The 24,828-nt window shown below is 33.5% G+C and overlaps 1 protein-coding gene across 1 annotated transcript in view; it reads left to right on the top strand.

Moving 5' to 3' along the window:
- The window catches only part of TET2 (tet methylcytosine dioxygenase 2), a 125,059-nt gene that overhangs the window by 90,262 nt on the left and 9,969 nt on the right, over positions 1-24,828 (top strand). The window contains exons 7-8 of the mRNA XM_045799234.2: positions 17,609-17,759; positions 19,641-19,730. Of these exons, the coding sequence (XP_045655190.2) occupies positions 17,609-17,759; positions 19,641-19,730 (241 nt within the window). The remainder of the gene's footprint in view (positions 1-17,608; positions 17,760-19,640; positions 19,731-24,828) is intronic.

Consider the following 24,828-nt stretch of genomic DNA (forward strand, 5'->3'; position numbering starts at 1 on the left):
CAACGTAACCACCCACTGTGAGTCCAGAAAAGAACCTCTGAGAGTATCTTCCGGTGGGAAAGTCAAAAACGGATTTTTACGTTTCCTTTGAGCTAACCAGCTGTTTCTTCTTTAAAGATTTCCCTATGAGGCTTCCATTTTATGACTCAGCCCAACCAATATTTTTTTGGCAAGTAAGAGTTGTGGGAGTGTATCTGTCATTGTTAAGAGGTCAAAGCCAGAAATGTGTGCTACCATGTTGGGTGATGTTAAACTTTTTAAGTTAATGTTATAAAAATTTTCAAGCATGCATAAATGGAGGAGTGAAGTGTAATGAATCCCCAGGGACCCATTATGTAGCCTCAGTACTTATCAACATTTTATCAATATTGTTTCACATATTTCCCTGACACTTCCCACCCCCACGGCCACCCCCACCGGTGTTTTAAAGCAAAACACAGATACCATCTCACCTATGTACATGTACATTTCAGTGTGTTTCTCTAACAGATAAGGACTTTTTTCCCCCCACAAAACCTAGTTAGTGTCATGTCAGTGATTCTTTAATATCATTTCATGTTCAGACCACGTTCAGATTCCCTAACAGGATCCCTAATGGATCCTGTTTCAAAATAATAATAATGATAATAATAATAATAAATTAAAAGTTAAAAGATATGGACAACAAGAAAGCCCGTATCTTGTATTTGATTGAAGCTTTTGAGTGGTCCCAGTTCATGCCTATTGTCTAGCATAATTACTAATAGAACTTCCTTTCCAAAAAAAAAGAAAGAACTTCCTTTCACTCTCAAAAGTATTCTTAATTTGAAAGATAAATTATATGATTCATAAGCCTCTTTTTGTTTATAACAGTTCCCCCTCTCTTTTTAATGAGTTATTGGTTAAAAAGACTATATCGTTTGCTCTATAAAATTTCCCACATTCTGGATTTGGTTGATTGAACACTCATTTTGTTCAACTACTCATCTATCCCAGCTGTCTTTTGTACACTGATATTGAGAGACTTAAACAAGTCATGTGTGTATACATGTGTGTATATGTTGGCAGAAATGCTTCGTAAGAGGTGATGAGATAATCTTAGTTCTCCATATCCAGGAAGAGTTATAACGTCTGCTTTGTTGCATTCTTGACGATGTTAGGAGTGCTTAGTGAGTCAGGAGTGTCAGCTTCGGCACCATCAGGTTTCCCAGAAAACTCCCACCTGATGGTGCTGCATATTCATTGAGGATCATTGCCTGTTTCCATTATTTCAAGTTTGCAAATTGATAATTTTCCTATTTTTTGAAGTCTACATTTGTTAGATTTAACAAATATTTGATAGCGTTTCTAAACTTGCACAAGGTTGAATATGTGAACTAATTTGTAGTTTAACGTTGTTGGGTTTTTTTTTCTGTTAGAGGTCCAGATGATAACTCAAAGGTTGAGAATGTTTTTAAAAATCTGTTATGTAGATGAATATTTTTATTACAGTTGCTTTATTTATCTGTCATTTACCCATGAGCCAAATTGAGTCATATTAAATGAGGCTGCCATGTGCTAATTCTAATAGTATTTGAAAGCAGCCTACAGAAATAAAAATGCCTTTTAGTAGCCATTTCATGTAGGAAATCATCTTGAAGTTGCTGCACCTTATTATGCAGGGATTTTTTTTTTGAGATATAATTCACATACCATAAAATTCACCATTTTAAAGTATATAATTCAGTGATTTAGTATATTCACAAAGTTGTGCAATGGTTTTTTTCACTCCCAGAAGAAAATGCCATAGCTATTAGGTAGTCGATGCCCATTCTCCTCTCCCCTAAAATGGCAACCGCAAACCAACTTTCTGTGTCCATAGATCTGCCTATACTGGGCACTGTGTATCAGTGGAATTATACAATATTTGGCCTTTCTGCTTGGCCTCTTTCACCTAGCATAATGTTTTAAATGTTCTCCATGTCTAATGTTAATCAGTATTGTATTCCTTTTTGTGGCTGAGTACTATTCCATTGTGTATACATATCACATTTTCTTTATCCATTCATCAGTTAATGGACATTTGAACTGTTTCCACGTTGGGGCTGTTCTGACTGCTGCTGCTGTGAACATCTGTGTACAAGTTTTTGTATGGACGTATGTTTTCAGTTCTCTTGGAGTGACATTGTTAGTCATATGGCTACTCTATGTTTAACTTTTTGAGGAACTGCCAGACTGTTTTCCAAAACAGCTGTCCCATTTTTCATTCCTGCCGGCAGTATATGGAGGCTCCAGTAGCTCCCCGTCCTCACCAAAACTAGTTATTGTCTGTCTGCCTTTTTTCTTACAGCCCTCCCAGTGGGTGTGAAGTGTATTGTGTGGTTTGGATTTGCTTTTCCCTAATGACTGACATTAGGCATTATTTTCTGTACTATGGGCTATTCAGATATCTTCTTTGGAAAATGCCTACTTGATTCTTTGCTCATTTTTAAGTTGAGTTCCATGTTTGTTTGAGTTGTAAGGGTCCTTTGTGTGCTCCAAATACTAGAATTTTATCAGATACATGGCTTTCAGATATTTTCTCTTATTCTGTAGGTTGCCTCTTCACTTTCTTGATAATGTCCTTGGAGCACAGAATTTTTTAATTTTGATGAAATCAAATTTATGTATTTTTTTAATTGCCTGTACTTTTATCTAAGAAACCATTGTGTGATCCAAGGTCTTGAGAATTTACATCTATGTTTTCTTTCCAGAGTATTAGAGTTTTAGCTCTTACATTTAGTTCTTTGATCACTGCTGAGTTAATTTTATGATTTTAGGAATCCAATACCACTCTCTTGCATATGGCTCAGCACCATTTGTTGAGGGGATTATTTTCTCCGTTAAATGGTCTTGTCACTCTTGTTGAAAATTAATTGACAAAGATGTATGGGTTATTTTGAGACTCTTCTATTCCATTAATCTACCTAAATATCTGTCCTTATGGCAATACTATACAATGTTGATTACTGTAGTTTTGTAGTAAGTTCTGAAATTGGAATTGACTTCTTTTGCCCATTCCCCCTATCACCTCCCATCTGGCAACCACCACTTCCCTGTATTTATGTAAGTCCTCCAATGTTTTACAAGTTTTTATTGTTTTGGGATTTGGGGGGGGGTGCTACTCTGGATTCTTTTCATGTCCTTGAGAATTTTAGGATCAATTTGTCAATTTCCCCATCTGGGATTTGACAGGGGTTCTGTTGAATCAGTAGACCAATATGGTGTGTGTGGGGGCGAAGTATTGTCAGTTTAACAATATTAAGTCTTCCAATTGATTAACAAAGGATGCCTTTACATTTACTTAGGTCTTTAATTTCTTTCAATGATGTCTTATAGTTTTCAGTATGAGAGTCCTACACACTTACGTTAAATTTCTACATATTTTATTCATTTTGATGTTATTAAATGGAATGTTTTGATTTCATTATTGGATTATTTGTTGTTAGCATACACTTAGACAATTGTTTCTTATGCTTTTTTATTGAGGTATAGTTGATATACAATGTTATATTAGTTTCAGGTATGTAACATAGTGATTTGACAATTCTGTACATTAAGCTATGCCCACCGGGAAAAATGTAGTTACCATCTGTCACCATACAATATTATTACAGTATTATTGATTATATTCCCCACGCTGTACTTTTCATCCCCATGACTTACTTTATAACTGAAAGTTTGTACCTCTTAATCCCCTTCACCTTTTGCACCCATTCTCCCACCCCATCCTCTCTAGCAATCAGTTTCTTCTCTGTAATTATGATTCTGGTTCTTTTAAGGTTTGCTCATTTGTTTTTTGTTTTAGATTTTACATGTAAATGAAGTCATATGGTATTTGTCTTTGTCTGATGTATTTCACCCAGAATAATACCATGTAGGTTTCTCCATGTTGTCACAAATGGCAAAGTCTCATTCTTTTTGTGGCTGAATAATATTCCGTTGTATTTATATGCCAGATCTTCATTATCTGTTCATCTATTAATGGACACTTAGGCTGCTTTCATATCATTTGGGCAGGTACCCAGCAGTGGAATTACTGGATCATATGGTATTTCTAGTTCTATTTTTGACAAACCTTCATTCTGTTTTCCACAGTGATAGCACCAATTTACATTCCCACCAACAGTGCATGAGAGCTCCCTTTTCTCCACATCCTCTATCATTTGTTTGTCTGTTTGATTCTAACCATTCTGACTGGTGTGAAGTGATGTGTAACTGTGGTTCTGATCTGCATTTGCCTGATGACTCGTGATGTTGAGCATCTTTCATACGTCTGTTGGTCATCCGTAGGTCTTCTTCGGAAAAATGTCTATTTAGGTCCTGTGCCCAATTTTTACTTTTTTTTTGTTTTGAGTTATATAAGTTCTTTATATATTTTGGATATTTTTTTTTTATATTTTGGATATTAACCCCTTACTGAATATGTCATTTGCAAATATCTTTTCCCATTTGGTGGAGTTATTTTGTTTTGTTTTCTTGATGGTGTCCTTTGCTGTGCAAAATCTTTTTAGTTTGATGTAGTCCCAATAGTTTAGTTCTGTTTTTATTTCTTTTGCCTGAGGAGACATATCTAGAAAAATATTGCTAAGGCTGAGGTCCAAAAGATTATTACTCATTTTTTCTTTTAGGAGTTTTATTGTTTCAGGTCTCACATTTAGGTCCTCAATTAATTTTTAGTTTATTCTTGTGTAGGCTGTAAGAAAGTCACCCATTTCATTCTTTTGCCTGTAGCTGTCCATTTATTGAAAAGGATGTCTTTTCCCCAATGTATATTCTTGCCTCCTTTTCATAGATTAATTGACTGTGTATGTATGGGTTTATTTCTGGGCTCTCTATCCTATTCCTTTGATCTCTGTGTCTGTTTTTTGTGCCAGTACCATACTGTCTTGATTACTGTAGTAATCTGTGGTATATCTTGATATCTGGGGCTATGATACCTCTAGCTTTCTTCTCAAGATTGCTTTGGCTATTTGCGGTATTTTGTGGTTCCATAAAAATTTTAGGACTATATGTTCTACTTCTGTGAAAAATGCTGTTGGTATTTTGACAGGGATTGCATTGAATCTGTACATTGCTTTGGGTAATATGGACATTTTTAACAACATTAATTCTTCTAGTTCATGAGCATGGTAAATCTTTCCATTTCTTTGTGTTGTCTTAAATGTTTTTCATTAACATCTTATAATTTTCAGGGTATAAGTCTTTGACTTCTTCGGTTAAATAGATTCCTAAGTGTTTTATTATTTTTAATTCAATTATAAATGGAATTGTTTTCTTAATTTCTCTTTCTGGTACTTTGTTATTAGTGTATAGAAACACAACACATTTCTGTATATTTTATATCCTATAACTTTACTGAATTCATTTATTTATTCTAATAGTTGTTTTGGTGGATTCTTTAGGATTTTCTCTATATACTATCATGTTATCTGTAAATAGCGACCATTTCACTTCTTACGATTTGGATGTTTTTCTTATTTTTTTTTCCTTGTCTGATTGCTGCAGTTGGGACTTCCAGTACAATGTTGAATAAAAGTGGTGAGAGTGAACATCCATGTCTTGTTCCTGATCTGAAAGGAAAAACCTTCAGTTTTCCCATTAGCTGTGGGTTTGTTATATTTGGCCTTTATTATGTTGAGGTGTATTCCCACTAAAGTCACTTGAGTTTTTATCATGAATGGATATTGTATTTTGTCAAATTATTTTTCTGCATGTATTGAGATGATCATATGGCTTTTATTCTTTCTCTTATTTATATGATATATCACATTTATTGATTTGTGAATACTGAACTACCCTTGTATCCTTGGAATAAGTCCCCCTTGATCATGCTGAATGAAGCTTTTAATGTATTGTTGAATTCCGTTTGCTAATATTTTGTTGAGGATTTTCTGTGTTCATCTGTGTTCATCAATGTTCTTTTTTTATAGTGTCCTTGTCTGTTTTTAGTATAAGAATAATGTAGTCCTCATAGAGCTTTCCTTCCTCTGCTATTTTTTTGGAATAGTTTAAGATGAATAAGTATTAACTCTTCTTTAAATGTTTGCTAGAATTCATGTATGAAGCTACCTGGTCCTAGATTTTTGATGGGAGTTTATACCTATTCAGTTTTGTCACTAGTAATTGGTTTCTTCATATTTTCCGTTCCTTCCTGAATCGGTTTTGCAAGACTGTATGTTTCTAGGAATTTATCCATTTCTTCTAGGTTGTCCAGTTTGTTCACATATTATTTTAATAATATTGTCATAATTTTTTGTATTTCTTTGATTTTGGTTATTTCTCCTCCTTCATTTCTGTTTTTATTTGAGTCCTCTCTCTCCTTACTTTCACTTTATTTTTTGTGTATCTATTATAGGTGTTTCATTCGTGGTTACCATTGGGTTCATACAGAACATCTTGTGTGTATAGCAGTCTATATTAGGTTGATGTCACTTAAATTCAAATGCATAAAAGCACTAAATTTTGGCTCCCCTTCCATATTTTATGTATACGATGTCCTATTTTACATCTTTTTATCACTTGACTAATTTTTGTAGATACAATTGATTTTACTAGTTTTGTTTTGACCTCCACACTGACTTTATGAGTGATTCATCTATATGCTTATTATATGTTTGCTTTTACTTATGAAATTTTTCCTTTCATAATTTTCTTATACTTATGGCCTTTTCTTTATAAAGAATTCCCTTTAACCTCTTTTGTAAGGCTGATTTAGTGGCGATAAACTACTTTATTGTTTGGGAAACTCAATCTCTTCTTCAATTCTGAGTGATAATCTTGCTGGGTAGAGGAGGTAGAGTATTCCTGATTGTAGGTTTTTCAGCACTTAGAATATATCATGCCACTCTCTTCTTGCCTGCTAAGTTTCTGCTAAAAAAAAAAAAAATGATCTCATAGCCTTATGGTAGTTTTCTTTGTAGGGAAGTGTTTTCTCTTGCTGCTTTTAAAATTTTCTCATTATCATTACTTTTTGTCTTTTTAGTTTTTTATATCCTGGTATGGATCTTCTTGGGCTCATCTTCTAGGCACTCTGTGTGCTTTCTGACCTGGATTGTGTTTGCTTCCCTGGATTAGGGAAGTTTACAGCTATTTTTTAAAAATACATTTTCTGCCTCCTTCTCTCTTCTCCTTCTGGAATCCCTACAATATGAATGTTATCGAGCTTGATGATGTTGCAGAGTCTCTTAAGTTACTCTCATTTTTTTAATTCTTTTTTCCTGTTTGCTGTTCAGCTTGGATGCTCTCCATCTCCTGCCTTCCAGATCACTGATCTGTTCTTCTGCACCCTTTAATCTGCTGTGGATTCCCTCTAGGATATTTTTCATTTCAGCTACTAAATACTTCAGCTATGACTGGTTATTTTTTATATTTTCTTTCTCTTTGGTGTTCTCACTGACTTCATCCACCCTTTTTTCAAGTCCAGTATCTATGACCATTACTTTGAATTTTTCATCAGACATATTGCTTATCTGTTTCATTTAGCTTTTCATTTTCATTAGTCTTCATGCAACAATTGATTTTTATGTATTCATCTTGTATTCTGCAAACTTACTTAACTAGTTTATTAGTGTTAATTTTTTTTTCTTTTGGTAGATTCCTTAAGATTTACTATATACAAGATTATGTCATCTACAAATAGAGATAATTTAATTTCTTCCTTTCGAATCTGGGTGCCTTTATTTCTTTTTCTTGCCTAAATTTTCCTAGCTAGAACCCGCCATAGATATTGAATAAAATTGACAAGAGCAAACATTTTTTCTTATTCCTGATTTTAGGGAAAAAACTCAGTTTTTCAACATTAAGGATGATGATATCTGTAGGTTTTGTAGATAATCTTTATCAGGTTGAGGATTTTTTTTTCTATTCTAGTTTGTTATTTTTATCATGAAAAGATGTTGGACTTTTTGCAAATGCTTTTCTGCATCTAACAAGATGATCATGTGGTGTATTACTTTGTTGTTTGTACATTGGCCCAACATTGAATTTCTGAGATAAATCACCCTTGGCTATAATGTACATATCTTTTATATGTTGTTTGAATCTGTTTGCTAGTATTTTATTGAGGATTCTTGCATTTATATTAGTAAAAGATATTGGTGTATTGCATTCTTGTGATGTCTTTGTTTTTGGTATCATGTTAATATCACCTTCATAGAATCCATTGAAAAGTGTCCCCTCTTCTATGTTTTGGAAGAATTTGTAAAGGATTGGGCTTATTTTTTAAAATAGATTTTATTTATTTGAGAAAGCATGAGCAAGGGGGGACAGGAAGAAACGGGGCTCAATCCCAGGACCTGGGATCATGACCTGAGCCGAAGGCAGACACTTAACCAACTGAGCCAACCAGGCACCCCAGGGCTAATTCTTTAAATGTTTGGTGGAATTCACAGCAAGTCTTCTGGGTTTATCTTTATTGGCAGTTTTTTGATTATTAACTCAATCTTTTATTAGTTGTAGTTCTATTCATATTCTCTTCTTTCTTTCTGAGTCAGTTTCACTGGTTTTTGCCTCAGAATTTGTCCATTTCTTCTAGGTTATCTACTGGGTTGATAGATCATTTTTATAGTATTCCCTTATAATTTATAAGGTATGTTTTCTCTTTTAATGCCTAATTTTAGTATTTTGGGTCCTCTCTTTTTTCTTATTTGGTCTATGTAGTTTTCTCAATTTTGGATCCTTCCAAAGAACTTTTGATTCCTTTGATTTTCTTTTTTTTTTTTCTTTTTTTTTTTTTTAAAGATTTTATTTATTTATTTGACAGAGATAGAGATAGCCAGTGAGAGAGGGAACACAAGCAGGGGGAGTGGGAGAGGAAGAAGCAGGCTCCTAGCGGAGGAGCCTGACGTGGGGCTCGATCCCAGAACGCCGGGATCACGCCCTGAGCCGAAGGCAATCGCTCAACCGCTGTGCCACCCAGGCGCCCCATGATTTTCTATATTCCTTTGTTTTTTTATTCTTTATTTCATTAATTTCCATTCTAATCTTTAGTATTTCCTTCATTTGTGTTGTGTTTAGTTTGCTCTTCTTTTTCTGGATTTTTAAGGCAGGAGATTATTTTATTGATTTGAGAACTTTTTAAATATAGATATGTAAAGCTATAAATTTTCTTCTACTTCTGCTTTAGATACATCCTATAACGTTCTAATATTTTGATTTTTCATTTATCACAAAATATTTTCTAATTTCCCTTATGATTTTTTTTTATTTCACTCACTGATTATTTAGGAGTGTGTTATATATACATACTTACTAATTACCCAACTTTGCTTCTTCCCCATTTATAATTTCATCCCATTGATATCAAAGAATATACTTTGCATGATTTTAATCATTTAAATTTAGATAGATTTGTTTTATGATATGACATACTATCTGTCCTGGTGAATGTTCCATGCATACTTGAGAAGAATGAATTCTGCTGTTTGGCAGCGTGTTCTTTAGATATTGGTTAGGTCAGTTGATCTCCAATGTTTTTCTTCCTTAATCTTGTCTAGTTGTTATATCCATTGTTGAAATTGGAATGTTGAATAATCTGTTTTCCTTTTACTTCTGTCATTTTTTGCTTTATGTGTTTTAGTGCTCTGTTTTTAGGTTCATATATATAATTGTTATGTCTTAATGGACTGACCCTTTTATTATTATAAAACATACTTGTTTCTGGTAATAATATTGTCTTAAATCCTACTTTGTCTGATATTAGTATATCCACTCCAGTTCTCTTTTGATCACTGTTTGCATGATACATATTTTTCCTATCCACTTACTTTCAGCCTATTTGTATCTTTAAAACTAAGGCACATCTCTTAAAGATGACGTATAGTTGAAATTTTAATCCATTTTCCAGTCTTTGCCTTTTAATTGTATTATTTAAATTATATACAGGAAATGTAATTCCTGTTGAAGTAGGATTTATGTCTGCCAATTTATTCCTGGTTTCTGTATGCACTTTGTTGCACTATTCTTCCTTTACTGCGTTATTTTGTGTTCAGTGGATGTTTTCTATTGTACCATTTTCACTCCCTTGTCGCTCTTTTACAATCTTTTTTGGAATTATAACAATATAGAGTAATACCAATTTAATTACAATATTGTACAGAAATTTTATTACTGTGTAGCTCCATTTGTCCCTTTTCCTTTGTGCTTTTATTGTCATACAGTTTTATGCATTGCATGTACATTACCAGATTTATAATTATGCTTTATATAGTTGCCTTTAAATCAGAGAGAAAAAGTTAAAAATAATACATATATAAGGTCTTTTTATTTACCTATGTATTTACTTTTACTGGTGTTCTTTATATGGATTCAAGTTACTGTCCAGTATCCTTTCCTCTCAGTCTGAAGGACTTCATTTAGTATTTCTTATAGAGCAGGCCCAAAAGCAATAAACGCTCTCAGCTTATTTATCAAGACGTACCTTAATTTATTATTCACTTTTAAAGCATAGTTTTGCTAGGTATAGAATTTCTTAGTTGACAGTCTTATTCTTGCAATATTGAAATATGTCATCCCAGTGCCTTCTGGCCTCCGTTGTGTCTTATGCATCATCAGCTGTTAATCTTACTGAAAATCTCCTGTACATGATGAGTTCTTTTTTGTTGCTTTCAAGATTCTTTCTCTTTGGCTTTCAACAGTTTTAATTATTCTAGGTGTGGAACACCTTTTTATGCTACTTGGAGTTAGCTGCTTCTTGAGTTTATAGATTAATACATACACTGGGCTTCTTGAATGTATAGATTAATGTTGTTCCTGGAATTTGGGGAGTTTGGGCCATTATTTCTTCCAATAGTTTTCCTACATACTCTCTTACTCTCCCTCCTCTACCTTGGGGGTGCTCATTATGAATATGTTGGTATGTTTGACTGTATCCCCACAGGTCTCTGAGGTTCTGTTATTTTTTTCTTCATTCTTTTTTCTTTCTGTTTCTTGGAACGGATAGTCTCAATTGACTATCTTCAGCTTCTCTCCCCACTGCTTTTTCTGTCTCCTACTCAAATCTATTGTTGAATCCTTCTAATGGACCTTTTTATTTCAGTTATTCTACTTGTCAGTTCCAGAATTGCCACTTGTTTTATCATTATGGTTTCTACTTCTTTTATCTCATCTGTTTGAGAAGACATTGTTTTCCTACTTTTAATTCTTTAAGCTTGGCTTACTTCAGTTCTTTGAACATACTTGAAATAATAACTCAGAGTCTTTGGTTAGTAGTCTTAGACCTGGACTTCCTCACTGACAGCTTCTAGTAACTGCTTTCTTCCTCTGTATTAACCATACTTTGTTTCATTGTATGTTTTATAATTGTTAGAAAATGGACATTTTAAATTATGTAGTTACTTAGGAAGCTAGATTCTCTGCCCTACCCAGGATTTGTTATTGTTGCTGGTGTTGTTTATTTGTTGGTTTAGTGACTCTTCTAAACTATTTCAGTAAAATCTGTATTTTTTCCTCCTAAGCAGCTGTGGAAGTCTGTGCTTGGTTAGCTTAGTGGTCACCTAATTAAGATCCTTAGGTACCTAAAATCAGTAAGTCTCCCAGTCTTGGCCAGGGCAGCTCTGGATGTATATTGGAGCAGACCTTCGACAGTCAGCCAGGCAATTTACAGCTCTGCCTTACCCCTCTTTCCTGCTTGTGCAGAGCTTCAAAGTTAGCCAGTTTAGAGCTTATGTCTTTTGTGAGTGAGCGTACAACCCTATGTATGTACACGGTTTTCTGGATTCCCAGGCACATGTTGAAACTTTTTAAAGCTTCCTACAGACATCTTATTTCTCATCTTTTAATTTTAAGCTTTTGAATTCTTTTTTTTTTTTTTTTTTTTAATGCCATCTGTTATCCACCACTTCAGGCAGCCACAGTAGTTAACAATTAACACCTTCTGGGGGAAGAGCTGTACACACTAGGTGAGCTCCAAGTCAGGTAAATGAAGATAGCTTTGCTAGTAGGGTCTTCTAGAGAATCAAATAGGTAAAATAATGACACTTCTCTGGGAATGGAGCATTAGAAGATATCTAACCTAATTCTGCCCCTTCCAGTGGTCGCCAGGTTGCTGGTTTTTACTATAAATGTGGGTTGTTGGTTTTGAAGGCTGTCATAGAGTTCTGGGAATAATGGGAATAGGGCAAATTAAAACACTACAAAGCTTACTCTTACTGAAATTCCATTGCTTTTCTTGAATAAATATTCCCTGGAATGCTGCAAGTCTTTGTTAATTTGCAGGTTTCTGAAAGGTTAATTCTGACAGTATTTGCCAGTCAGTATTCTCAGTGCTTTTATGGAGGAGTGAAATTTCAGAGATCCCTATTCTGCCATTTTTGCTGACATCTCTAAAATGGTAATTTCTAATTATAACATTCCTTCTGCATTTATTAGCTAGAATTCTTAAAAGAATTTTTTCTTATCAACTGTTGCCATTAAATATAGTTTGTAAGCAAATTAACAGATAAACGTATGGTACATATCTTCAGTTGTGAAATTTGAGAATGGAGATTTGGTGTCTTAGTAATCACCCAAAAAAATCAATTAGTCTGTTCTTTCTTTTTAGTGTCATTATTAACTGTGGTTTTTAACCTATGTTGTTTTGATGAGAAGTGATATTTAGAGGTCACAGTTTGTGCCCAGATATGTTCATTACCCTTGAGATATTGTTACTATTTGACATTTTTGGTGGGCAGATATAGTAATTATTTTTTAGAGTGATTTTGAGCTATTAAATCATAAGTTTATATTGTTATTTCCTATTTGTAATTAAGATTACAGGATATCTACTTATTTTTTAACAATGACTTCTTCATGTCACAATATACATAAATAATTTCAAATACTACTCCTAAGACTGTGATGTTCACTGAGGTCAGGACAGCAGTGCATAAACAAAACAAGAATTTGTTAAAAGAGAAAATATTTTTAAAGTACCAAACATAAGTCACAGAGCTGAAGAATAACTAAACTGAAAAATTCACTAGAGGGGTTCAAGAGGATGAAAAAGAGTGAAGATAGCTTAAGGAATGTATGGGACGCGTAAGAGGACCAATGTACACTATATAAAGATCCTAGAAGGAGACGAAAGGGAGAGGAGCAGAAAGCTTATTCAAGAAATAACAGCTAAAAAGATATCTTGAAACAAATATACCAAAATTTATGGACTGTAGCAAAAGCAGTTTTAAAAGGAGACTTCATGGTAATAAATATCAACATTAAAAAGAAAGAAAGACCTCAAATAAACAACCTAATTTTGCATTTCAAGGAACCTAATAAAGAAGAACAAACAAAGCCCAAAGTTGGCAGAAGGAAGGAAATAACAAGGATGAGAGTGGAAATAAATGAACTAGAGACTAAAAAGACAATAGAAAAGATGAATGAAACTAAGCTACTTCTTTGAAAATATAAACAAAATAGTAAACTCTTAATGACTCTTACCAAGAATAAAGGAGGACTCAAAGAAATACAACTATAAATGAAAGAGAAGGCATTTCAACTGATACCACACAAATACAAAATGTTATAAGCAAATACTATGAACGATTGTACACCCACAGGTTGAACAACATAGAAGAAATGGCTAAATTCCTAGACACATACAACTTACCAAGACTGAATCATGAAGAAATAGAAAATCTCAATAGACCAATTAATTACTAGTAAGCAGACTGAGTCAGTAATCAAAAACCTCACAACAAAGAAAAGCCCAGGATCAGATGGCTTTAGTGGTGATTTCTACCAAACATTTGAAGATGAATTAGGAATCCTTCTCAAACTCTTTCAAAAACTTGAAGGAATTATTTCCAAACTCAAACTCATTTTACAAGGCCAGCATTACGATACCAAAACCAGACAAGGACACAACAAAAAAGAAACTTATCTGCCAGTATCCCTGATGAAAAATTAAATGCAAAAAGTTTCAACATAATATTAGCAAACCAAGTCCAATAGTACATTACAAGGATCATATACTATGATCAAATGGAATTTACTCCAGGGATGTAAGACTAGTTCAACATACCCAATCAATGCGATATTCCACATTAACAAAATTAAGGATAAAAATTGTATGATCATTCAAGAAGCACAGAAAAAAAGTATTTGACAAAGTTCAACATCCTTTCATAACAAAAACTGAGTATAGAAGGAAATTACGTTAACATAATAAAGGCCATATATAAGAAAGCCACAGCTAACATCATACTCAGTGATGAACAGCTGAAAGGTTTTCCTCTAAGATCAGGAACAAGATGAAAAATGCCTACTCTCATCACTTTCATTCAATATGTTATTCAAAATACTAGCTAGAACAATCAGGCAAGAAAATAAAATAAAGGGAATCCAAATCAGAAAGGAAGAAGTAAAGCTATCACTATTTGCAGATGACATCATATATAGAAAATTCTAAAGATTCCACAAAAAAACTTTTAGAATAAACAAATTCAGTAAAGTTGCAGGATACATCAATATACAAAAATCAGTTGTGTTTCTATATGCTAACAATGAACTAACAGAGAAAGTAAGGAAATAATCCCATTTACAAAAGAAACAAAAAGAAAACACCTAGGAATAAATTTAAACAAGGAGATGAAAAATCTGTATACTGAAAACTACAAAAGATCAAGGTCTCAAAAAAAAAAAAAAAGATTGATGAATGAAATGAAAAAAGACACAAATAAATGGAAAGATATTCTATGTTCATGTATTGGAAGAATCAATATTGTTAACATTCCCATAGTACCCAAAGCAATCTGCAAATTCAGTTCAATTCCTATCAAAATTCCAATGGCATTTTTCATAGTAATAGAAAAAAAATAATCCTAAATGTATATGGAATCACAAATGACCCCAAATAGTCAAAGCAATCTTGAGAATGAAAAACAAAGCTAGAGTCATCATACTTCGTGATTTTAAACTATATTACAAAGCTACAGTAATTAAAACAGTATGGTACTGGCAACAAAACACAGACACATAGATTAATGGAGCAAAATGCAGAGCCAACAAATACATGTATGCAAATATGGCCAATTTTTTTTTTTTAATGGAGCTAAGACTATACAATGGAGAAGGGATCATTTCTTCAATGAATGGTATTAGGATCACACCTAAAAGAATGAAACCAGACCTCTCTAACACTATACACAAAAATCAACTCAAAATGGGTTAAAGTTTTGAAACAAGACCTTAAACTGTAAAATTCCCAGAAAAAAACCTAGGGGTTTTGGAATTGGAACTTCTTGGAATTGATCTTAACAATGAGTTTTTGCATTCCAAAAGCAAAGGCACCAAAAACAAAATAAGTATGACTATATCAAACCAAAAAACTGAACAGTAGAGGAGACTATCAACAAAATGAAGAGGTAATCTATTGAATGGGAGAAAATATTTGCAAATAGGGTATCTAGAAAGAGGTTAATATCCCAAATATACAAGGAACCTATAAAACTCAATAGAAAAAAAAATCTAGCAAAGAACCTAAGTAAACATTTTTATAGAGAATGCATACAAGTGGCAAACAGGTACATGAAGAGGTATTCAACATCATTCGTCATTGGGGAAATATAAGTCAAACCACCATGAGATGTCACCTGTCACCTGACCCTGTTAGGATGTCTGTTATCAAAAAGAACGCTAACAAGAAAGTGGAGAAAAGGAAATCCTTATACACACTATTAGAGCATAAACTGTTACAGCCACTATGGAAAACAGTATGGAGATTCCTCAAAAGTTAATAATAGAACTTCCATATGATCCAGCAATCCCACTTCTGAGTATATTTTCAAAGGAAATGAAATCATTATCTCAAAGAGATTTCTGCACTTCAGTGTGCCTTGCAGCATTATTCGTAATAACCAAGGTGTGGAGACAACCTACATGTCCACCAATGGGTAAATGGATAAAGAAGATGTGGCATGGCCAGAGAGGGAAAAGAAAGTTATTATTCAGCCTTAAAAAAGGACGGGGGGGGGGTGTCTTGTCATTTGTAACAACATGGATGAACCTGGAGGACATTATGCTAAGTAAAATAAGCAAGACAGGGAAAGACAAATACTACATGATTTCACTTATATGTGGAATCAAAAAGAGAAACAAAAAGGTTGAACTCTGAAACAGAGTAGAGAAGTGGTTGTGAGGGCCCCTGGGTGGCTCTGTTGAGTGTCCGACTCTTGGTTTCCACTCAGGTCATGATCTCATGGGTCATAGATCGAACCCCATGTGGGGCTCTGCACTCAGCACGATGTCTGCTTGGGATTCTTCCCCTCTTCCTCTCCCTCCCCCCACATCTCCCCCAACTTGTGCTCTCTTTCTCTCTCTCTCTCTCTCTCTCTCTCAAATAAATAAATCTTTAAAAAATAATTTAAAAAATAGACTGGTTGTGAGAGGCTTGGGGGTAAAGGAAATAGGAAAAGGTTGATAAAAGTGTACAATCTTTCAGTTATACAATGAATAAGGTCTAAGGATATAATGTGTAACATGGGGACTATAGTCGATAACACTGTATTGTATAATTGTAGTTTACTAAAAGAATATAGCCTAAATGTCCTTTTCAAAAAAGGGGGGCATAAATAGGTGAGGGATATATTTACTCAATGGGCAAATCCTTTCACAATGTACACATACATCAAATCACGTTATACACTTTAAATACCTTACTATTTTATCAATTATACCTCAGTATGGCTGAAAAAAATACCAATTGAGTAAGTTTTCCCAGTGGGTTATTTTATCATTTTTGTTCTTTGGTTTCTTCGTTAATTTTTTTCTGTTTATTGCCCTTAGGATATATCTGGCTTAGGCTGTAAAGTCACAACACTGTATTTTAGCCAAAAACTAGAAAGCACTCCAATGCCCATCAGTGGTAGAATGGTTATTTTGTGAAATATTTATACAATGGAAAATTGTATTCAATGAATAAATACATGAAAAAGTACAACTATATGCGACAATATGGATGGATATCCTGAACATGTTGAACAAAAATAAAAATAACAAGACACAAATAAGCTTATACTATATAATTGTGTGCATATGTGTGTGTGTGTGTATATATGTATATATAGTTTTACCCATTTTTGTACTATATATAAAAGATATGGTATACTATATAAAAATAAAAATATAGTATACTATATAGTGTATAAGAGTGAGCAAAATTGTATATATATATATATATATACTACATATAGTATAAAAATATGCAAAACTATGCATACATATATACATACACACGCATATAGTACACTGTATATAATATAAAAATAGGCAGAACTCTTTGATAGAAGTTATTGTTACAGACAATGCCTGGAAGGATAGAGGAGATTCTGGGGTGCTAGTGTATATTTGTTTCTTACTGTGGGTGCTACTTACTTGGGTCTGTTTTATTTGTGAGCATTTGCACGCTGTAAAATTATGTGTACTTTTCTGTGTATTCTGCTACAATAAAAAGTGTTTAAATTGTGTTTTAAAATCAATTAAAATAGTTCTATTCTGATGTGATTATGGCAAGCTTAATATAAACTTCTTTTAAAACTAATTTGCACTCGTTTTTGCATGCAGATACCAAGAGTACAGACTGGTAGCCTAGATACATGTTATCGATAGCTATGAACTCGGTCCTTTGATTCCTCAGGAGAACCTGTGCCTGTCAAGGGCTGGATCCCGAGACCTGCGGTGCCTCCTTTTCTTTTGGTTGTTCATGGAGTATGTACTACAATGGCTGTAAGTTTGCCAGAAGCAAGGTCCCAAGAAAATTTAAGCTGCTTGGGGATGACCCAAAAGAGGTTTGTTTACTTCCTGATCTGTAATCCCTTTATTTTCATGGAGAACTGATGAGTGCAGATGAAGTGAATAGTGTAACATACTCTGTTAAAGTCTCATTAACATAGAGAATTTCATCTCAGAGGTACATCACGATTTTAGCTAAACTGTAGATACACATTATATGTTTGAGGAAGTTAGCATAATAATGACCATGTGACGCCAAAGTGCTAAAGGATGAACGACGTAAACTCTTCACACCTGTGGCCTTTTGTACTTACCTTTGTTAATTCCGGACTTTTAAACAGGCATCACTTTGGTATTAAAACCAAGTGTTAACATTTCATTGTTAAAACTTTTGTTTTTCAGACCTGGATTACAGAAATCATACTTATCACTGCCACATTCAGTAAAGACCATTTCTCACCACATTTTCATACCATGAGAGTTGATAAAGTTATCATAATGAACGCATTCAAGTCACTAAAACATATTTAGACTTTAATATAAAAGTGTAATTGATACTATATATTTCTCAAAATATAACTTACAGGTGGATATCAATTTTTACAACTTTTGGGTATAGCTTCTAGTGTATGCTAATGAATAATCAAAAAACCCCTGAATGTTTATCATTTAGATATGACCAAATTTTTAGTGACTCAATGAACCTTATAATTATTTTTCCAAACTTTAAATGCAATTGAAAGATAGTTATACATACATATAATATACATAGTTATACTATGTATATTATAAAATTGATATGTCTCTCTAAACGAAAAATGTGTTGGCCTTATTATTTGTGACTATAATAGTAAGTGGAAATTTAGTAAAGTACAAAAACTCTTGAAATCATGATGTAATTTTTTCCACAGGATTGTATTTTTAATAAACTATATTAAATGGGCTAGATGTCCCTTTTCATAAGAAAAAAATACAAATACTTAATAAGCCTAATGAAGTGTAACAATTTTACATGTCATCAGCCACTTTAATTTTCCACACTGGAGAGTTTTTACCACTATTTTATAAATGTCTATCACTTTCACTAGATTTAATATAAAGCAAATCCAAGGGTTGGCTAGCAACATTCTCCCGCAGGTAGGTAGGAGAGCTTGGCTTGGAAACGCCTCACCTTCTAAATTACAGATAAGTGAAACTCTGCCAGGTAGTTACATCAAGATCTTAAGATTTTTGGAGAAATGTTACTGTGAAATGAGAACTTCTAAGTACGAATGGAACACTGGGTATTATCACCTACCATTTTATAAGCATCTTACCTAAAAAATCTGTTCTTTGTAGGGAGGAGGGAGTGTAACTGAACATTTCTCCTTTCAAGTAAACTTTACAAAGTTCTGCATATATACCACATTCTAGTTCTGAGAGTTTTATCCATATTTGAAGCATCTAGTAACTTTTAGTTCAATGGAAAGATCTTCTCAAATTTTGAATGCTATTTTTATAAATATTTAAAAATATAAAGATTGAAAATAGATGAGCCAAACAAATCCTTTCAATAGTTCATCTTCCATAGCAGCTGATAGGAGAAGGAGTAGAGAATGGACCTAAGACCGTATGGCTTCATTCTCCTTATCCTATTCCTAGCGTAAGCTTATATTTATAAAATGCCAAGTATCTGCATGCAGAGTACAAAATTTATTAATATTTTAAAAATGCCAAATAGCTAGATATTGTAATAACACATACAAAAATAGATGATATATGGTTTACACTTTTTACTTAGAAATAGTCATGTTAAGGAACTTTATTTAGTAAGAAAGATACTTTAGATTATATAGTCATTTGGATCTAAGATGTAGCAGGAAAAATTTAACTGATAGCCTCTCTTGCATATAGAAAGGATTTAGAATTTAATATGATGAATTATTCATTTTATACAGGAAGAGAAACTGGAGTCTCATTTACAAAACCTGTCCACTCTTATGGCACCGACATATAAGAAACTTGCACCTGATGCATATAATAATCAGGTAAGTTTATACGTAATTATTAACAATGACTGGAACAGTTTATTTATTGATGACCTACCTACTTCCAAAATTATTTTTGAAGCAATGATTTTCCTTTATTTTTCTAATTTTTCCTCTTCCCAATTAGTGAAGCCACAGTGTTCTGTTTCTGGTACATAAGAATTATATCATCCAAAAGACATATTTTTGGTCTTTTAATCTGTAAAGATAATGAGCTTTAAAGTCTCACAAGCTGTTCTATCCACTAATCTTGTTCTCATATCTCTTCTGTAAGCAGACTTTGGTGGATAGTTAAAATTGTGTGGCCCAAACTGTAGGTTCCAGCCACCTATTACTATTGACTGTTTTCACATATATGTCTGTACGTATTAAGCTATGAGTGTACATCCATGTGTCCAGATACGTCAGATTTTGCTGGATTTTCTTCTTTTTAATTGGCTTTGGGCTCCATAAACAAAGCAAAAATATCTTTTTCCTATTTTATAGGTGTGTTCTAGGCTGTATCTATTTGGAAGGCTAGGTGATTTTGTTCAGAAATGCTCATAAAGGGGAAAAAATCTGTAAAGTCTCCCCTGTCATTATAACATCAACAGAAGCATTAAATGGATATAAACTATATACCATATTTAGTATATGTTATATGTACTAAATACATATATGTGTGTGTGTGTGTGTATATATATTTATGTTATATATAGTTATGTTACAAACTAGATACTGTTTTAGTCACCGTGGACATAAAGATGAGCAATGTAGGGTTTCTGTCAATATGTAACATAGCAGCTGGAATAGAGGTGTGGGGGCGCCTGGGTGGCACAGCGGTTGGGCGTCTGCCTTCGGCTCAGGGCGTGATCCCGGCGTTATGGGATCGAGCCCCACATCGGGCTCCTCTGCTATGAGCCTGCTTCTTCCTCTCCCACTCCCCCTGCTTGTGTTCCCTCTCTCGCTGGCTGTCTCTGTCTCTGTCGAATAAATAAATAAAAAAAAAAAATCTTAAAAAAAAAAAAAAAGAGGTGTGCACATTTCTGAAGGAACAAAAAAGTTCTCCCTGAGTAGAGATGTAAGATCACAAATGGCCTTGGAAACCATATAAAAATCTTTGAACTTTATCCTGTACGTAGAAAGGCTACCATTGGGGCATTTTAAGTGTGTGTTGGGGGCAGAGGAGGGTGATTTAATTTAATTAGTTCTCTCAACAAACAAATTAAATGAAATATAACTTCAGTTAGTGTAAGATTAAATTGGAGAAGTAAGCTAATGTAGTCATTGGGCAAGAGCTGTTAAATTGCTAGATTAAAGAAATGACAGTAGTGATAGAATAAAGAAAGTAAGTACGTGAAATACTTGAAGTAGAACTTACAGAACTTAGTGACCAGTTGGATTTGAGGATAAGCAAAAGGAAGAATTTGAGGATCCACCAAATTTCTGGCTTGGACAGATGGTTCTATTAACTAGTATTTGGAGTCAGTAAGAAGAAAGGAAGTTTGGGGGCAAAAGGGGAAAATGATACATTTCATTTTGTACATACTATGTTTGACATAATTCTAGGATAATTAGATGGAAAATCAGGAGGAAAATCCAGGCTAGCACTGTAGATTTGGGAGTTGTCAACATGTAAGGAGTTGAAGCTGAGTACATAGGAGTGAATGATGTTTTTCCGAGTGGAGACTATAAAGAGGAGAAGGGGCTACTGATGGCACTCTGGACACACATTCTAGGAGTGGAGGATGAGAAACCAGTGAAGTAAATGCTGGGGGTTGGCACAATCCAGTAAGAGGAGTTAAAGATTTAAGGGAAACAGGGAGACTGATAGATGGAGGAAAGCTGGAGGTGATGAAGGTAGCCAGAGCAGAGTACACCCCAGCAGGGGGTATAGGAAGGTATGAAGAAGAGTACATTTGGCAAACAATTGTCATTTAATAACATTAAAGACTAATGGGATTAGATTAGTTTACGTAGCAGGGACAGAGGGGGAGACCAATACTAATTTAATGGTTTAGCTACTCTTGTTTCCATTATGGACTTAAACACTTCCCCCAAACCTCAACTCTTTCCTTTTCAAGTGGGAGCAAAAGAGGCAAATTAAGTAATGATGATCTGTTTATAAAGTTGTTTTATGTCACACCTTAGGTTTTTAGAAATGTATATGATGTCTATGAAAAATATTTTAAATACTGTTAATAGTAGTAGGATTAATACCGTTATTTTACAACCTTATCTACTTTGGTAAGTATCACAGAAAAGTATATGGGATGCTTTGGTACTGTTGCAAAATAATTCTGAGTGAGAAACACAATATATCAAGCTATAAAAAGAAAGTGAATTAAGTCTATGTTGCTAGATACCAAGTTTGGCCATTTTCTGTTGAATAAATTTTATTATAGGTGCTATTAATCAAATGGCTTAGGTGGGTAAAGAGGACAGTATAACAAAGCATTAATGTTCTTTTGACTCCTTTGATTCTTATTATAGCTGGTGTCATACACACCTGATTTTTCTAAGCATTGATATTCCACCCAATTACATTATATTTGGAGTATTTTATGCATTAACTAAACCTCGAATATCCAAAATATGACAGTACCCCCAAATTTTAGTTATAACAAGATGATTAGGTATAACTCTTTAGATGTGTTTCAGTATTTGTATATGAGTAAATGTACTGATAAATGGGCATAAAGTTTCAGTTAAGCACGTTGATTGAGCTCTAGAGGTCTCCTTTGCAATATGTGTACCTACAGTCAACAATAATGAACTGGATACCTAACCTGAATATATGTAGTATATATATATATTTATATATAAATAGAATATTTATATATAAATAGAATATTATATATAGAATATTAGCCATCAAAAAGAATGAAATCTTGCCATTTGCAGTGATGTGAATGGAGCTAGAGTGTATTATGCTAAGCAAAATAAGTTAGAGAAAGACAAATACCATATGATTTCACTCATACGTGGAGTTTAAAAAACAAAACGGATGAACATATGGGAAGGAAAAAAGAGAGAAAGAGAGAAGCAAACCATAAGAGACTCTGAGAGAACAAACTGAGGGTTGATGGAAGGAGGAGGGTGGAGAGTGGACTAAATGGGTGGTGGGTATTAAGGAGGGCACTTGTTGTGATGAGCACTCTATGTTATATGTAAGTAATGAATAACTAAATTCTATACCTGAAACCAATTTTACCATCTATGTTAACTAGAATTTAAATAAAAAATTGAAAAGGAAAAAAAATGTAAATACGTACATACACTCACACATTTAAAAAATACGTAAAAAATAGATTTAATGTCTGTCTAAATTAATTCAGTCAATGGCTGTGAATAGATAAGGTGTTTTTTTATTGCATGGTAGGTACTATTGGTAATGTTCACCCATATGTCTTAATATGGTTTAGAGATAAAAAAAAAAAAAAAAACAGCCATGTGATCTTTTCCACACAGTACATGGGAAAACCTGTTAAGGTTGTGGATGCTGTCAAAACCTACTATTTGATTTTTGTCTCCTTCCCCAACTGAATCTATTATCCTTACTTCTTATATCTAAATGCTCTTCCCTTGCTTTGTTCTTTGATTTTATAGTTAAAGTCTGATTGCTAAAGTTAAGCTTCTCATCAGAGAAAAATGAAAAAAAAAGATAGAAGAGAAACATCTTTAAAGTACTGAAAGAGAAAAAAACTGTCAACCTAGAAATCTCTACTCAGTAAAAACAACTCTTAAAAGTAAAGGCAAAATATTTCTTTCAGGGGCGCCTGGGTGGCTCAGTCGTTAAGCGTCTGCCTTCGGCTCAGGGCGTGATCCCGGCGTTCTGGCATCGAGCCCCACAACAGGCTCCTCCGCTGGGAGCCTGCTTCTTCCTCTCCCACTCCCCCTGCTTGTGTTCCCTCTCTCGCTGGCTGTCTCTCTCTGTCAAATAAATAAATAAAATCTTAAAAAAAAAATATATATATATATATATATATATATATATATATATGTTTTTCAAACTTACAAAAGCTGAAATAATTTACCATGAGCAGACTAACACTTTAAAAATGTTAAAGGAAGCCCTCCAGCAGAAAGAAAACGATACCAGATAGAAATCTATGCTGACATAAAGAAATGGAAAACATCATAAACAGTAGATGTGAGAATAGAAAACTTTTTCCTTATTTTCAAAATTTATTTACAAGATAATTTGCTATTTAAAAAACAATGCATTTTGAAGTTTATAACATGTAGAAGTAGCCCAGAGGCTAAGGAATTGAAAGTATACTGTTATACAGTGGTATCCTATTTCTTGAATGTAGATTGTGAGAAGTGACAGAACATACTGTAAACCTCAAGGCAAGCAGCCACCGGTGGGGGGGGGGGGGGGGCATATAGCTAATCCATCAGTAATCCATCAGTAAAGAGATAAAAAATGGAATCAATCCAAAAAGATTCTTGAAAGGAATATGGAACCAAATGAAAGATAAGACAAATATATAACAAATAGAAGAAAAAATATATATCATAGATATAGATAAAACAAATAGCAAGATGGTATATTTAATCCCAACCATACAAAAAAAGACCACATTAAATGTGAATGGCTTTTAACACTCCCAATTAAAAGGCAGTTTGTGATACCGAATAATCACATTGATATTGAACCACCGTGATATTGAAAGAAGCAGGAACCAAGAAATATGCTAATACCAAAGGAAAGCTGGAATGATCATATTAATAGCAAAGTATATTTCATAGCAAAGAATATTATAAACCATAAAGAGGATCATTTAATAAAAGGGTCAGTTCATCAAGAGACCATAATAATCCTATGTATGCATCTAAAAACAGAGCTTCAGATTTTATTAAAATGGATAGAACTATAAAAAGAAATGAATCTACAATTATATTCAGAGATTTCAATACATCTCTCTCAACTGTTAGTACAAGTACAAAATCATTAAGGAGACAGAAGACTTGAACAGTACTTTTAAGCCACTTGACCTTACTGACATGTATATAAGTCCCCACCTAACAGCAGAATTAACATTATTTTAAGTGTATAAGGATGATTTATCAATATAGATTATATACTGGGTCATAAGACAAGTATCAATAAGTA

Source organism: Ursus americanus, chromosome 13 (genome assembly GCF_024610735.1).
Source record: "Ursus americanus isolate L20-20 chromosome 13, mUrsAme1.1.p, whole genome shotgun sequence".
In the NCBI taxonomy this organism is placed as follows: Eukaryota; Metazoa; Chordata; class Mammalia; order Carnivora; family Ursidae; genus Ursus; species Ursus americanus.